The following is a 12,849-nucleotide window of genomic DNA, read 5'->3' as shown; positions in this document are numbered from 1 at the left end:
GTGCGGACTCTCTGCAATACATGTATATAGTTATTGCTTAACTAAAGGGTTATTGTTATGAGCCATCTGTTACTGAGGCTCAGTTGTTGTTCATACTGTTAACTGGGTATGGTTATCACAAGTTGTACAGTGTGATTGGTGTGGCTGGTATGAGTCTTACCCTGGATTCCAAATCCTTTCCTTGTTGTGTCAGCTCTTCCGGGCACAGTTTCCTTAACTGAGGTCTGGAGGAGGGGCATAGAGGGAGGAGCCAGTGCACACCAGATAGTACCTAATCTTTCTTTTAGAGTGCCCAGTCTCCTGCGGAGCCCGTCTATTCCCCATGGTCCTTACGGAGTTCCCAGCATCCACTACGGACTACGAGAAATAGAATTACCGGTGAGTAAATTCTTATTTTCTCCACTCTTTTTACAGCCTCAAGAATATGTGAAACTGAAGTTGAAGTTTACATATACAGTATTACATTACACACAAATATAACCCAGCTTCCTTGCAAGTGCAGCATGCTGTTATGAGTTTTGGAAATTATTTTGTTTTTCTAAGGACTAACTTCATGAAAAGTGTTGAAAAGCCTAATCTTTGGTTTTGGGTAGATCCTGGATAGAAGGGAAACCTATGGGTGGGGTGGTTTAGTCATTTGGAAAATGTGATGCTTCCTCTTACTCATTCCCTGACAACTTGCAGTTAATCATTTATAGTCTAACTGTATATGACCGATGATTTGTTTATGTAGCATTAACAATTCTTTGATATTTTTTAGGTTTACTCCTTAAAGAAGAAAACATCCATTCTGTTACCCTTCTTTACCTGATGTCCATCCCCAGTTTCTGTATCTTGCTGGTGGCTGCAGTGCTGCTGGAGAGAGGTGTGGTGTGGGAGAGCCCACCTGACTGTGACAATCGGCTTTGGCTCTTCATCCTCCTCAGCTGCTTGGGATCTGTTCTGTACAACCTAGCCAGCTTCTGTGTCATCACACTGACCTCCGCTGTCACCATACATGTACTGGGCAACCTGAATGTGGTTGGGAACCTTGTTCTATCCAGAGTACTTTTTGGGAGTCATCTGACAGTGCTTAGTTACATGGGCATTGGTCTCACCTTGGCAGGAATGTGTATGTATCATAACTGTGAATTTATAGCCAGGTACATTGCCTCCAGGCAATCTCTCCACGCCAAGAAAGACAGATGAAGTCCGAGTGACCAGTTTTTGCCAAGAGGTTAAACAATAAGCAGCAGAGCCGGCCCTAACCAATATGATGCCCTAGGCAAGATTTTGACTGGTGCCCCCTAGCACCACCGCTAGTTCCGCCTCTGAACCTGCACCCCTTTCCCAGCACCATCACCCCCCACCCAAAGCAGTCCTTTTTTTTTGTTTTCCTACCCCCTGTAATTTAAATAAGAACAGTGTGCACATTCGGCGCACAGCCCAAAAAGGTATGTGTTTTTGCTGGCAAGGGGCATGGCCACACAATAGTACCCCCAATTCAAATTATGCCTCACAGTAGTGCAACTTTATTCACAATTTATCATGCGATAGTGTCCCTTATTTACATTACATCACACAGTAGTACCACTTTACCTTATATACCTTACTCCTCACAGTGGTGCCCCTAATTCACATAACATCATACTGAATTGCTCCTTATTCACATTACACCACACCATATTGCTCTTTATTCTCATTACACCACACCATATTGCTCCTTATTCACATTACACCTCACCATATTGCTCTTTATTCACATTAGACCACACAGTAGTGCCCTTTATATACGTTACGCCGTGGCCACACAGTAGAGCACCTAATACACATAATGCCACACATTGGTAATGCATTTATATACATAATACCACACAGTAATGCCCCTTAAACATATGATACACATTATTAATATCCTTATAAACATAATGCGCCTTATACATTATGCCAACCTTTATTAATGCCCTTATACATGTAATGTCCCTTACACATATGCCGCACATTATTAATGCCCTTATACACATAATGACACACATAGTGCCCCTTACTCATATGTTGCACATTATTAATGCCCTTATACACATAATGACACATATAGTTCCTGGCGTGAGTCAACTGGCAGCTCTGCTAATGTCGGGTGCCTATTTTTTATGAAAATGCATCTTATTTGCATTGCTATGTGGCTAGGACACACAAGCAGCTTCTGCTGATTAAAATGATATGCAGCATGCCTATATACTGTGTGCGACTGTGGCTGTATCTGCATACGAAATGCTACACACAGAATATAGGCATGCCGCATATCATTTTAATCAGCAGAAGCTGCTGGTGCCCCTAGGCTTACCAGATGCCCTAGGCAATTGTCTAGTTTGCCTATGCCTAGGGCCGGCTCTGATAAGCAGATTGAGGGCACTGCAGAAAATAGATTGTACATCTATTCGTATTTGCTGAGTGATCCAACACGAAGTGCTGGTGAATACATAAAGCCTTCACTGTCACATTTGTATAGGAAAATCACTGTTCTGGAATGAAGATCTTATCAGGACACTAGAAGAATGCTTCGTGACTGAATGTCTCCTTCAAGGAACAGTATATTAATATCATTTTAGTTCCTCTTCTTAGTTCACTCTGATTTTAGGATATTATATTTTCTTACCTGTACTTTCCGCCGTAGTCTCCATTGTCGAAAAATCATGTTATGCTTGAAACAACAGCCAAAAATGAACCAGCAGACTGCTAATGTGGCCAAGTAAACACTATGGGATTGATGCAGAGTTGAACATATGCTGGTTTACGGAGCATATTGTGGGTGAATGTTCACTGTAGATGCTCAGAAACGGCCATTACAGAGCTGTATGCATTTCAGCCACATTTACACTTATGACCAAAGAGACAGAATGGAGAGCTCTCATGTAAGAATGGTGCAGAAGGGCCATGTTCTCACAACTGCGGACTGTGCAGATCTGGCTGCAAGGCAAAATGTCTATTCTGAGAAAAATCTTTTGCACCTAGTATAGGGGTGTGGTATAGAAGATCTACAATGTGTAAGTCAACAGTCATTAGGTTGACCCCATATGGTCGACATGCATTAGGTCGACACTGCCAAAAAGTCAACATGGACAAAAGGTCGACCTGTTGAAGGTTGATAGTTTCAAAAGGTCGACACGAGGAATGATCGACACAATAAAAGGTAGCACTTTTAATTTTTTGTATCATTTTCACCAGGAACCCCATTTAGTGAACCACGTCCCCCTGTTTGGCTCGCTTCACTTGCAGGATACTATTCCCAATTGTAGTCCACATGGATGGTAAAGTATGAAAAAAGTGTAAAAGATGCAAAAATAGGATTTTAATTACCTATTGGTAAATAATTTTCTCGTAGTCCGTAGAGGATACTGGGGTCAATTTAGTACCATGGGGTATAGACGGGTCCTCTAGGAGCCATGGGCACTTTAAGAATTTGGTAGTGTGGGCTTGCTCCTCCCTCTATGCCCCTCCTACCAGACTCAGTCTAGGAAACTGTGCCCGAGGAGACGGACATACTTTGAGAGAAGGATAGATAAGGATAGTGGTGAGATTCCGAACCAGCACACAATAAGAGGAAAGCCAAGCTAACCAAACTTGAAACAGGAACAGCAACAGCTGAACCAACATTACTTAACCAAGTAATAGTGCAGGAAGAACGAAGCACTGGGCGGGTCCCCAGTATCCTCTACGGACTACGAGAAAAGGATTTACCTGTAGGTAATTAAAATCCTATTTTCTCTTATGTCCTAGAGGATACTGGGGTCCATTTAGTACCATGGGAAAGTACCAAAGCTCCCAAACCGGGTGGGAGAGTGCTGAGGTTCCTGCAGAACTGATTGACCAAACTGAAGGTCCTCAGAGGCCAAAGTATCGAACTTATAGAACTTAGCAAACGTGTTCGAACCTGACCAAGTAGCTGCTCGGCAGAGCTGTAAAGCCGAGACACCCCGGGCAGCCGCCCAGGAAGAACCCACCGATCTAGTAGAGTGGGCCTGTACAGATTTTGGACAAGGCAAACTTGCTGTGGAATAAGCATGCTAGATAGTAAGTCTGATCCAGCGAGCAATTGCCTGCTTTGAAACAGGACACCCAATCTTATTGGGATCATAAAAAGCAAATAGCGAGTCCGTCTTTCTGTGACGAGCAGTTCTTTTCACATACACCTTCAAAGCCCTCACGACATCCAAAGACCTTGAAGTAGCAGAGGTGTCGTGACAACCGGAACCACAATAGGTTGGTTGATGTGAAACGCCGACACCACCTTAGGAAGAAATTGCTGACGAGTTCTGAGTTCCAGAATGGGTACTGTGTGCAGTGCATGGGGACGTAGTTGTGATGCATTCCGCCCCGTTTAGAAGCCGTGCGTCTCCGTACCTTCATGCCGCCATAATGAGCAGGGCCTCGCTAGACAGGACGCCGTCTCAGTAATCACAACTCTTCATTCTTCTGGCTCTGTTAGGGGTGGCGGCGTGCTGCAGGACTGTACGCTCGCCGTGATGGGCTTGCGAATAGGTCCCTCAGGAGCTCAGTGTCCTGTCAGCGGGGAACGGGACCATTAACCCTTCAAGAGGTTGGGCCGTTTCCCCCCCCTAAGTCCCACGAAGCAGACAGGCTGGTGCCATCCAGCCCTGCCTGAAAATAACAAACATAAAATAAATGCAGAAAACTCTTCAGAAGCTTTCTTCAGCGTGACCGGCTCCTCCGGGCACATTTTCTAAACTGAGTCTGGTAGGAGGGGCATAGAGGGAGGAGCCAGCCCACACTATCAAATTCTTAAAGTGCCCACGGCTCCTAGTGGACCCGTCTATACCCCATGGTACTAAATGGACCCCAGTATCATCTAGGACGTAAGAGGAAAAAAAACTTAAAAAGTTGTCGACTATATATCTGTTGAAAATTACCATTTGAACCTGTCAACTTTTTGTATCTGTCGACCTTTTTCCAGTGTTGACCTTTCATATGTAGACCTTTTGTCAGTGTCGGCCTAATGCATGTCGACCATATGGGGTCAATCTAGACATTGTCTGTCTATACAGTGGAACCCCTAGTGTAGGACAGATGCTCACTGCTAGTAGCAAACTAGGCGCAGATGCTATCTACTATCTAACATGCATAGAAGGACAAATAAAACCATTTCTCCGTGTACGCTTCTTTTGAGATATGTACAATACTCATTTACTCCCAGCTCTGCATCAGGCCCTGTGTGTTGTCATCAGAATAATATACATATGTCACCATGTATGGGATTATGTAATAATAATGAAAAGTCCTAGGGCCACAGATGTTATCTGCCAGCGACAGTTTGTGTCGAGCATGTATCAGCCAGATACGGTAGGCTGATTCTATTTGTACCTCTACAGAGTTGGCAGAATTAGCCTTCCATGACATAACACAACTAGCCGTTCTGGCGGGTCCCGCAGTTACTCCAATTGGCCCCTTAATGTCCACCTTATAAATGCCATAGATGTATCCCTCACTAAGGCCTTGTTACTCCATTTAAATTGGATATAACAAATAAGCAATATATGAACATGGGCGTTGTGAATACTGTTATCATACTGCACTATAGCACAAGAAAAAGCACAATACACAATTAAACACAGCTCCTGTTCTCTACAGCATAATTCTAGAAGTAATATTAATGCATAGCTGACACATGGGTAGTACTATAAAGACGATGCCTCCTGATAACATATGGTTTCTGTGAGCCTAGCACCTATGCTATTTCTCATTTCATGCATCAAACAATACTGTCAAACAATACTTTTCACTTGTGAGATTGAAGAATATGTAATATTAAATGTATATGGAGCTTTCATGCCAGCTGGAGGCTATGATTTTCAGTGCCTGTTTCTTCAGTCGGTCCTTACCAACAGTGTACAATCTGTGTATCTCCTCATGGAAGTAAAGGTAATTGCATGACGCTGGTTGAATCAGTATTGTAATCCACCTGCTGTGCCACGTAAGCAGATCAGCAAAATGTGCACAGATATTGTGGACAGATTTAGGTCCTGTTCAGAGGTGGATGCAGTTCAGCTTTTTATTTTTGTACTGCGTTTGCGCCTGAGTTGTGCCGCGCATGCGCCTGAGTTGTACTATGCATATGCCTGAGTTGTACTGCGCATGCGCATCAGTTGTACTGCACATACATCTGAGTTGTACGGCGCATACGTCTGAGTTATAGTGCACGTGCACCTGAGCTGTACTGCACATACATCTGACTTGTACGGTGCATACGTCTGAGCTGTACTGTGCATACATTTGAGTTGTACTGCACATACGTCTGAGTTGTACTGTGCATACATCTGAGTTGTACGGCGCATATGTCTGAGTTGTAGTGTGCATACATCTGAGTTGTACGGCGCATACGTCTGAGTTGTACTGTGCATACATCTGAGTTGTACGGCGCATATGTCTGAGTTGTACTGTGCATACATCTGAGTTGTACGGCGCATACGTCTGAGTTGTACTGTGCATACATCTGAGTTGTACGGCGCATATGTCTGAGTTGTAGTGTGCATACATCTGAGTTGTACGGCGCATATGTCTGAGTTGTAGTGCGTGTGTTCGTCTGAGCTGTACTGTGCATACATCTTTGTTGTACTGCACATGCTTCTGAGTTGTACTGTGCATACGTTGCGGTTGATTACCAAACTGCGGACGCATTGAAAATTTGGATGCAGAGTGATTGACAGCGTGCATTTATGGGGGGTAACTCTGTACAAGCTACAACGGCTGCGGCTTTAACATATTTTTGCAGCGTAACTGCGTTCCCCTCTGAATCATGCCCTTAATCTTTATTAGATCATATTCAACTCTAATACATATTATGATAACATCATAGTTTCCAACTGGAGTAACTCCAGTTACAAGTCCTCAGTGTAGACTGAAGAATAAGATATTATATGAAGCATATATTCTGTGGTGGATCTGGTAGATTATATAACATACAAGTAACATAATAGTAGAATTCATTTCTCCATAAACACCTCCAGAGCGGTGAGGAAAGCACTCTGTGGCAATGTATGTGGCAATGTGGCTCATATTTCCTTGGGCCCCATAGAGAAGTGCAGGAAGTCACTGATAATTGAATCTGATCCTAATCCCCAAATTCAGTTAAGTGTGAGGTTCCGCTGCAGCCGCACGTGATGTGCTTCCAGGTATTTTATTGTACTGTGAACATAGCTTACAGTCAATGGTACAGTACTATAACATTAACATCCTATAGAGAACATCATGCAAGGCTCATATGGCACTTTGTGCTTAATTCCCCAATAGTCTAAAGCCGGCTACACACTGGAGCGATGTGTACCCGGCCAACATCGCAGGCGATGGGATTCTGCACCAGCAAGTGCATACACACTTGCCAATGCATTAAGGAAAGAGGGGGGGGGGGGATGCAGCATGGCATCGCTAGTAATGTCTTCTGAATGACCCTGCAGTTGGGCCGACCAGAAGACATCGCTAACAGCAGAGGAGGCGCACAGATTGGGCGTACACACTAGACGATTTGGCCAATATATCGTTCCAATCCGCGTCAGAACAATATATAGGGCAGGATGTCGTGTACTGTATACCCGGCTTAAGTAAACAGCCCAATCTCCTCCACAGTCTAAGCAAACAGCACATTTACACACTTCCATGCACATGAATAGTGAGCTGTATTCAGTAGCGTGCCTATTCATACCTGTGAATGGGAAGCCCTTCTGTGGTCAGCACAATGAGCATTCGGTGCTATGTAAATGTCATAGTCCTACTAGCACTCTGTTGTAGTAGTCTATATTATGCTGGTCATCAAGGTACAAACTTTAAAAACTGTGAGTATTCTAGAAAAACAATTGTATGTTTTGTGATTAAGTGTCCTGGTGGAATTGAAGTTACTGTAGGTTAGTTTTATCTAATCAGTATTACTGTACTTTGTGGCACACTTTATTGCAGTTCTAATATACTGTCTCCTCTCTATTATGCAGTAACTCTTATTTATCATATACATTTTACATAATTTTGTCTGAAAATATATCTTATACATATACATGTTTACGAAAATATGCTTCGTTAGCCCTGTAATCTATGTTCATTATTTTATATTTGAACAGGCTGTTCAGGTCGGAGATCTGTTACCTGGAAAGTTAAAATGTCAAAACTAAGAAGGGAACAAATAATTGCTGCTGTTTTGTGATTTTGTCATTTACATATAAATGATTATTGTTTATTCTTACAAGTAATATGGGGAGGTCTGCTATTCATTTTTATACAGGAAGGTACAGTAGTGGCAGGAACAGCGTGTGGTAAAACACGGGTAACTTTTAAATGTATTTTGAAACTTTGATATTGCAAAAAAAAAAAAAAAAAAGTTTCCAGTAATACTAATAGATTCTATACTTAAATAGATCATTGCATATTATAGTCATGTCCAAGTTTGCGCCATAACAGATTTATTTCAGTAAGTTTAAAATGCAATTATTTTCTGCTTTCATAGATAGAATGTTTCACTGAACCGCAAATACATAACATAAAGGCAAATGGAGGCTACAGTCCTTTACAATGAAAAGAATCAATACTGTGTGGAAAGATCAGGGTAAGGATTCTGTCTCCAGTTGTAGATGGGTGCACTTTCACACATCAGTCAATTAGTAACACACCAGTACATGGGCCTTGGGACAAATAGCCGCAACTAGTTTTATTTGCATCACAAAGATAAATAAAAGCCTTGCTTGTCGGTCTCTAACTAAACAAAATAATTCACTCTCTCAAAGTGGAAAGACCTAACCCTTCTCACAAAAAGGTAGTATTAGCATAGTACTTACAGCCAGTAATCACTGTCCTGCTGCCTGCTCCCCAGATAGTGAGACGGAGACTAGCAACATATTTATAATTTATTATTATCCTTTATTTAAATGGCGCCACAAGGGATCTGCAACGCCCATTACACAGTACATAATCAAATGAGCCAACAAGAAAACAGCACTTACAGTTCAAGACAATATAGGACAGGTATGGAAAACCAGGAGTTAGGTGCCATGAAAGGGAGTATGGAGTATAAGTGTAAGTAAGAAAAGGAAAGGCACGTGAGGAAAGAAGTCCCTGCTCTTGCGAGCTTACAATCTAAAAGGTGAGGGGCTGACAGACCGGGGTTACACAGAAGGGGTAGACAGTATAGACAAGAGGGTTAGGAGGAGAGTTGGCTGGGTTTGGTGAAGAAGTGGGTCTTGAGAGCTCGTTTGAAGTTTTATAGAGAGGTGGAGAGCCGGATGGGGAGAGGTAGAGAATTCCAGAGATAGGGAGCAGCACGTGCAAAATCTTGTAGGTAAGAGTGGGAGGAGGTAATCAGTTGACATACTCACATATCAGTATATCAGCTTCTCACAGGTGCTCTGACAATCAATGTTACCAGTTAGTTTCTGTCCACAGGTTTGTTGGGTTTTTTTCAGAAACACTTTTACACCAAATGTTGACCCGACAAAAACCCCTGGTTATTTGTTTTGTGGAAAAGGGGTATTTGAGAGGTGATATCTTCCACAGCCAGTAATACCGCTTTTACACCAAAATCCCGAATCTGACCCAAGATTTGGAACACGGTTCCAAGCCGGGTCAGACCCGGGACTCCCCCCTTTTACACCGCAGTGCCAATCCGGCACTGTTTACACTGCACACGGGTGCAGTGTCTTTTGAGCCGGCGCTTAGAGAGGACGTCATCTCCAAGTGCCAGGAAACCCGGCAGATCGTGACTCTGGTGCGTCACACTGGGGGCAAGCCCAGCAATCTGGAAGCTGCTGTGCTGCATCCAGCCTCTGGCGATGCCGGGCACCCAACATGGCACTACTGCACCGTGTCCCCAGCCTCAGGTACTGCATGGCAACCAGCACGGCGCTGCTGTCTACATATCGTGCGCCGTGACCACAGCCTCTCGACCGCCCGCCGGACACTGTGGTTCGGGAGGTCTGCCATGCTGTAAATAGGTACTGGGTCGGATAACTTACCTTGTCCATTTACACTGCCTCCTACACGGATCTTACCCGTGTGTAATAGCCAGGTTGGATTTCTGGGAAAATGGACCCTGGGTTTTGGAGAGGGAACCCTTTTACACCACCTGCAATCATGCAGTATAAAAGCGGATATACCATGTGGTATAAAAGGGGTATAACTAAGTGCAGTCAGTTATGACATCTAGGCGAGCACGTCAAATGTCATAATATAATATACAATTTAAGAAATGGTCTTGATACAGTATTTGCACTATATAATTCTAGAATTCATGGAAGTAAAGTTCTTGCAGCAGATCACTCGAGTGTGGTTTGTTTGAATTGGAAGTTAGTGGAAAAATGCCTAATGAGTCAATGTTCATGTCTCTGCTCATTATTGTTTAATTTTTATTTATATTATCAGCAGATGGAACGTACTGAAAATTACAGAACATAACGCTAACAAGTATAAAATCAGTACAAAGTACACAATAATGAGTACTCAGTGCAATTTTTTGAAATGATTTATCTGTCTTCATATGGGAAGATTCAAATGATCATTGCTAAACATAACATTAATCTTGCATGCTGATTTCACAATCACTTTATAGTTTTCAGTGTGTTCTGAGAAGAGGGTTCTGAAGTACAGGAGTGTGTGTGGCTGACACATTTCTCCACCTGCATAAAAGGTATGTTGTACAATTTAACAAATAAAATATTAACTTTTTGAGGCACAGGATACTGCAAGATGTACCATGTATGCAACTTCAAAAGTAATACGGCAAAAGAAGTGAATATAAGTTTCTACACCCATGTGATCTTGTATGTCTTCTGTAAGGTATAAAAAAGAAAAAACAAATAAATAAATACAAATGTTTTTACTTCTTGTTGAAATGTGATTTATTTTCTGGAAGTAGGGTTGTTGCATACCTCAACACAAAGATCCCTCACAGCCATCTAAAAACCTGTATTGCTACCAGTCCTGAAACCCCACCAGGGTTTAATCAGGTGTGTGCGGAATGTGGTCCATACATAGTGCTGCAGGGTAGGGGGCGCTGTTGGCAGCGTTTGCCAATTATGAATTATCTAATTACTTTCACTTGCAGCTTCCCCCCTTTTCGAAGCCCAACATCTCCTTGACAGCATTCAGGGACTTGACTTGAGAGCTCTTTGTTTCTCTATCGTCCTAAGTGGATGCTGGGGTTCCTGAAAGGACCATGGGGAATAGCGGCTCCGCAGGAGACAGGGCACAAAAAAGTAAAGCTTTTACCAGATCAGGTGGTGTGCACTGGCTCCTCCCCCTATGACCCTCCTCCAGACTCCAGTTAGATTTTGTGCCCGAACGAGAAGGGTGCAATCTAGGTGGCTCTCCTAAAGAGCTGCTTAGAGAAAGTTTAGCTTAGGTTTTTTACTTTACAGTGAGTCCTGCTGGCAACAGGATCACTGCAACGAGGGACTTAGGGGAGAAGTAGTGAACTCACCTGCGTGCAGAGTGGATTTGCTGCTTGGCTACTGGACACTAGCTCCAGAGGGACGATCACAGGTACAGCCTGGATGGTCACCGGAGCCGCGCCGCCGGCCCCCTTGCAGACGCTGAAGAGAGAAGAGGTCCAAAATCGGCGGCTGAAGACTCCTGAGTCTTCATAAAGGTAGCGCACAGCACTGCAGCTGTGCGCCATTTTCCTCTCAGCACACTTCACACAACAGTCACTGAGGGTGCAGAGCGCTGGGGGGGGCGCTCTGAGAGGCAAATAAAAACCTTATTAGAGGCAAAAAATACCTCACATATAGCCCACAGAGGCTATATGGAGATATTTAACCCCTGCCTAACTTCAAAAATAGCGGGAGACGAGCCCGCCGTAAAAGGGGCGGGGCCTATCTCCTCAGCACACAGCGCCATTTTCTCTCACAGAAAAGCTGGAGAGAAGGCTCCCAGGCTCTCCCCTGCACTGCACTACAGAAACAGGGTTAAAACAGAGAGGGGGGGCACTGATTTTGGCGATATTGTATATATATAAAAGATGCTATAAGGGAGAAACACTTATATAAGGTTGTCCCTATATAATTATAGCGTTTTTGGTGTGTGCTGGCAGACTCTCCCTCTGTCTCCCCAAAGGGCTAGTGGGTCCTGTCCTCTGTCAGAGCATTCCCGGTGTGTGTGCTGTGTGTCGGTACGTGTGTGTCGACATGTATGAGGACGATGTTGGTGAGGAGGCGGAGAAATTGCCTGTAATGGTGATGTCACTCTCTAGGGAGTCGACACCGGAATGGATGGCTTATTTAGAGAATTACGTGAGAATGTCAACACGCTGCAAGGTCGGTTGACGACATGAGACGGCCGACAATCTATTAGGACCGGTCCAGGCGTCTCAGAAACACCGTCAGGGGTTTTAAAAACGCCCATTTACCTCAGTCGGTCGACACAGACACAGACACGGACACTGAATACAGTGTCGACGGTGAATAAACAAACGTATTTCTCATTAGGGCCACACGTTAAGGGCAATGAAGGAGGTGTTACGTGTTTCTGATACTACAAGTACCACAAGAAAGGGTATTATGTGGGAGTGGAAAAAACTACCTGTAGTTTTTCCTGAATCAGATAAAATAAAATGAAGTGTGTGATGATGCGTAGGGTTACCCCGATAGCAAATATTGGCGTTATACCCTTTCCCGCCAGAAATTAGGGTACGTTGGGAAACACCCCTTAGGGTGATAAGGCGCTCACACGCTTATCAAGTGGCGTTACCGTCTCCAGATACGGCCGCCCTCAAGGAGCCAGCTGATAGGAAGCTGGAAAAATATCCTAAAAAGTATATACACACATACGGTGGTTATACTGCGACCAGCGATCGCCATCAGCCTGGAGATGCAGTGCTGG

General features: G+C 43.7%; 1 protein-coding gene across 1 annotated transcript in view; it reads left to right on the top strand.

The window, feature by feature from the left end:
• The window catches only part of SLC35E4 (solute carrier family 35 member E4), a 69,971-nt gene extending 59,122 nt beyond the window's left edge, over window positions 1–10,849 (top strand). The window contains exon 3 of the mRNA XM_063964289.1: window positions 761–10,849. Coding sequence (XP_063820359.1) covers window positions 761–1,188 — 428 coding nt within the window. The 3' untranslated portion in view covers window positions 1,189–10,849. The remainder of the gene's footprint in view (window positions 1–760) is intronic.
• Window positions 10,850–12,849: the final 2,000 nt, after the last annotated feature.

The sequence above is a fragment of the Pseudophryne corroboree genome, chromosome 1 (assembly GCF_028390025.1).
Source record: "Pseudophryne corroboree isolate aPseCor3 chromosome 1, aPseCor3.hap2, whole genome shotgun sequence".
NCBI lineage: Eukaryota > Metazoa > Chordata > Amphibia > Anura > Myobatrachidae > Pseudophryne > Pseudophryne corroboree.
Note: the sequence above shows the minus strand (reverse complement) of the source record. Positions and strands in the feature narration are given on the sequence as shown.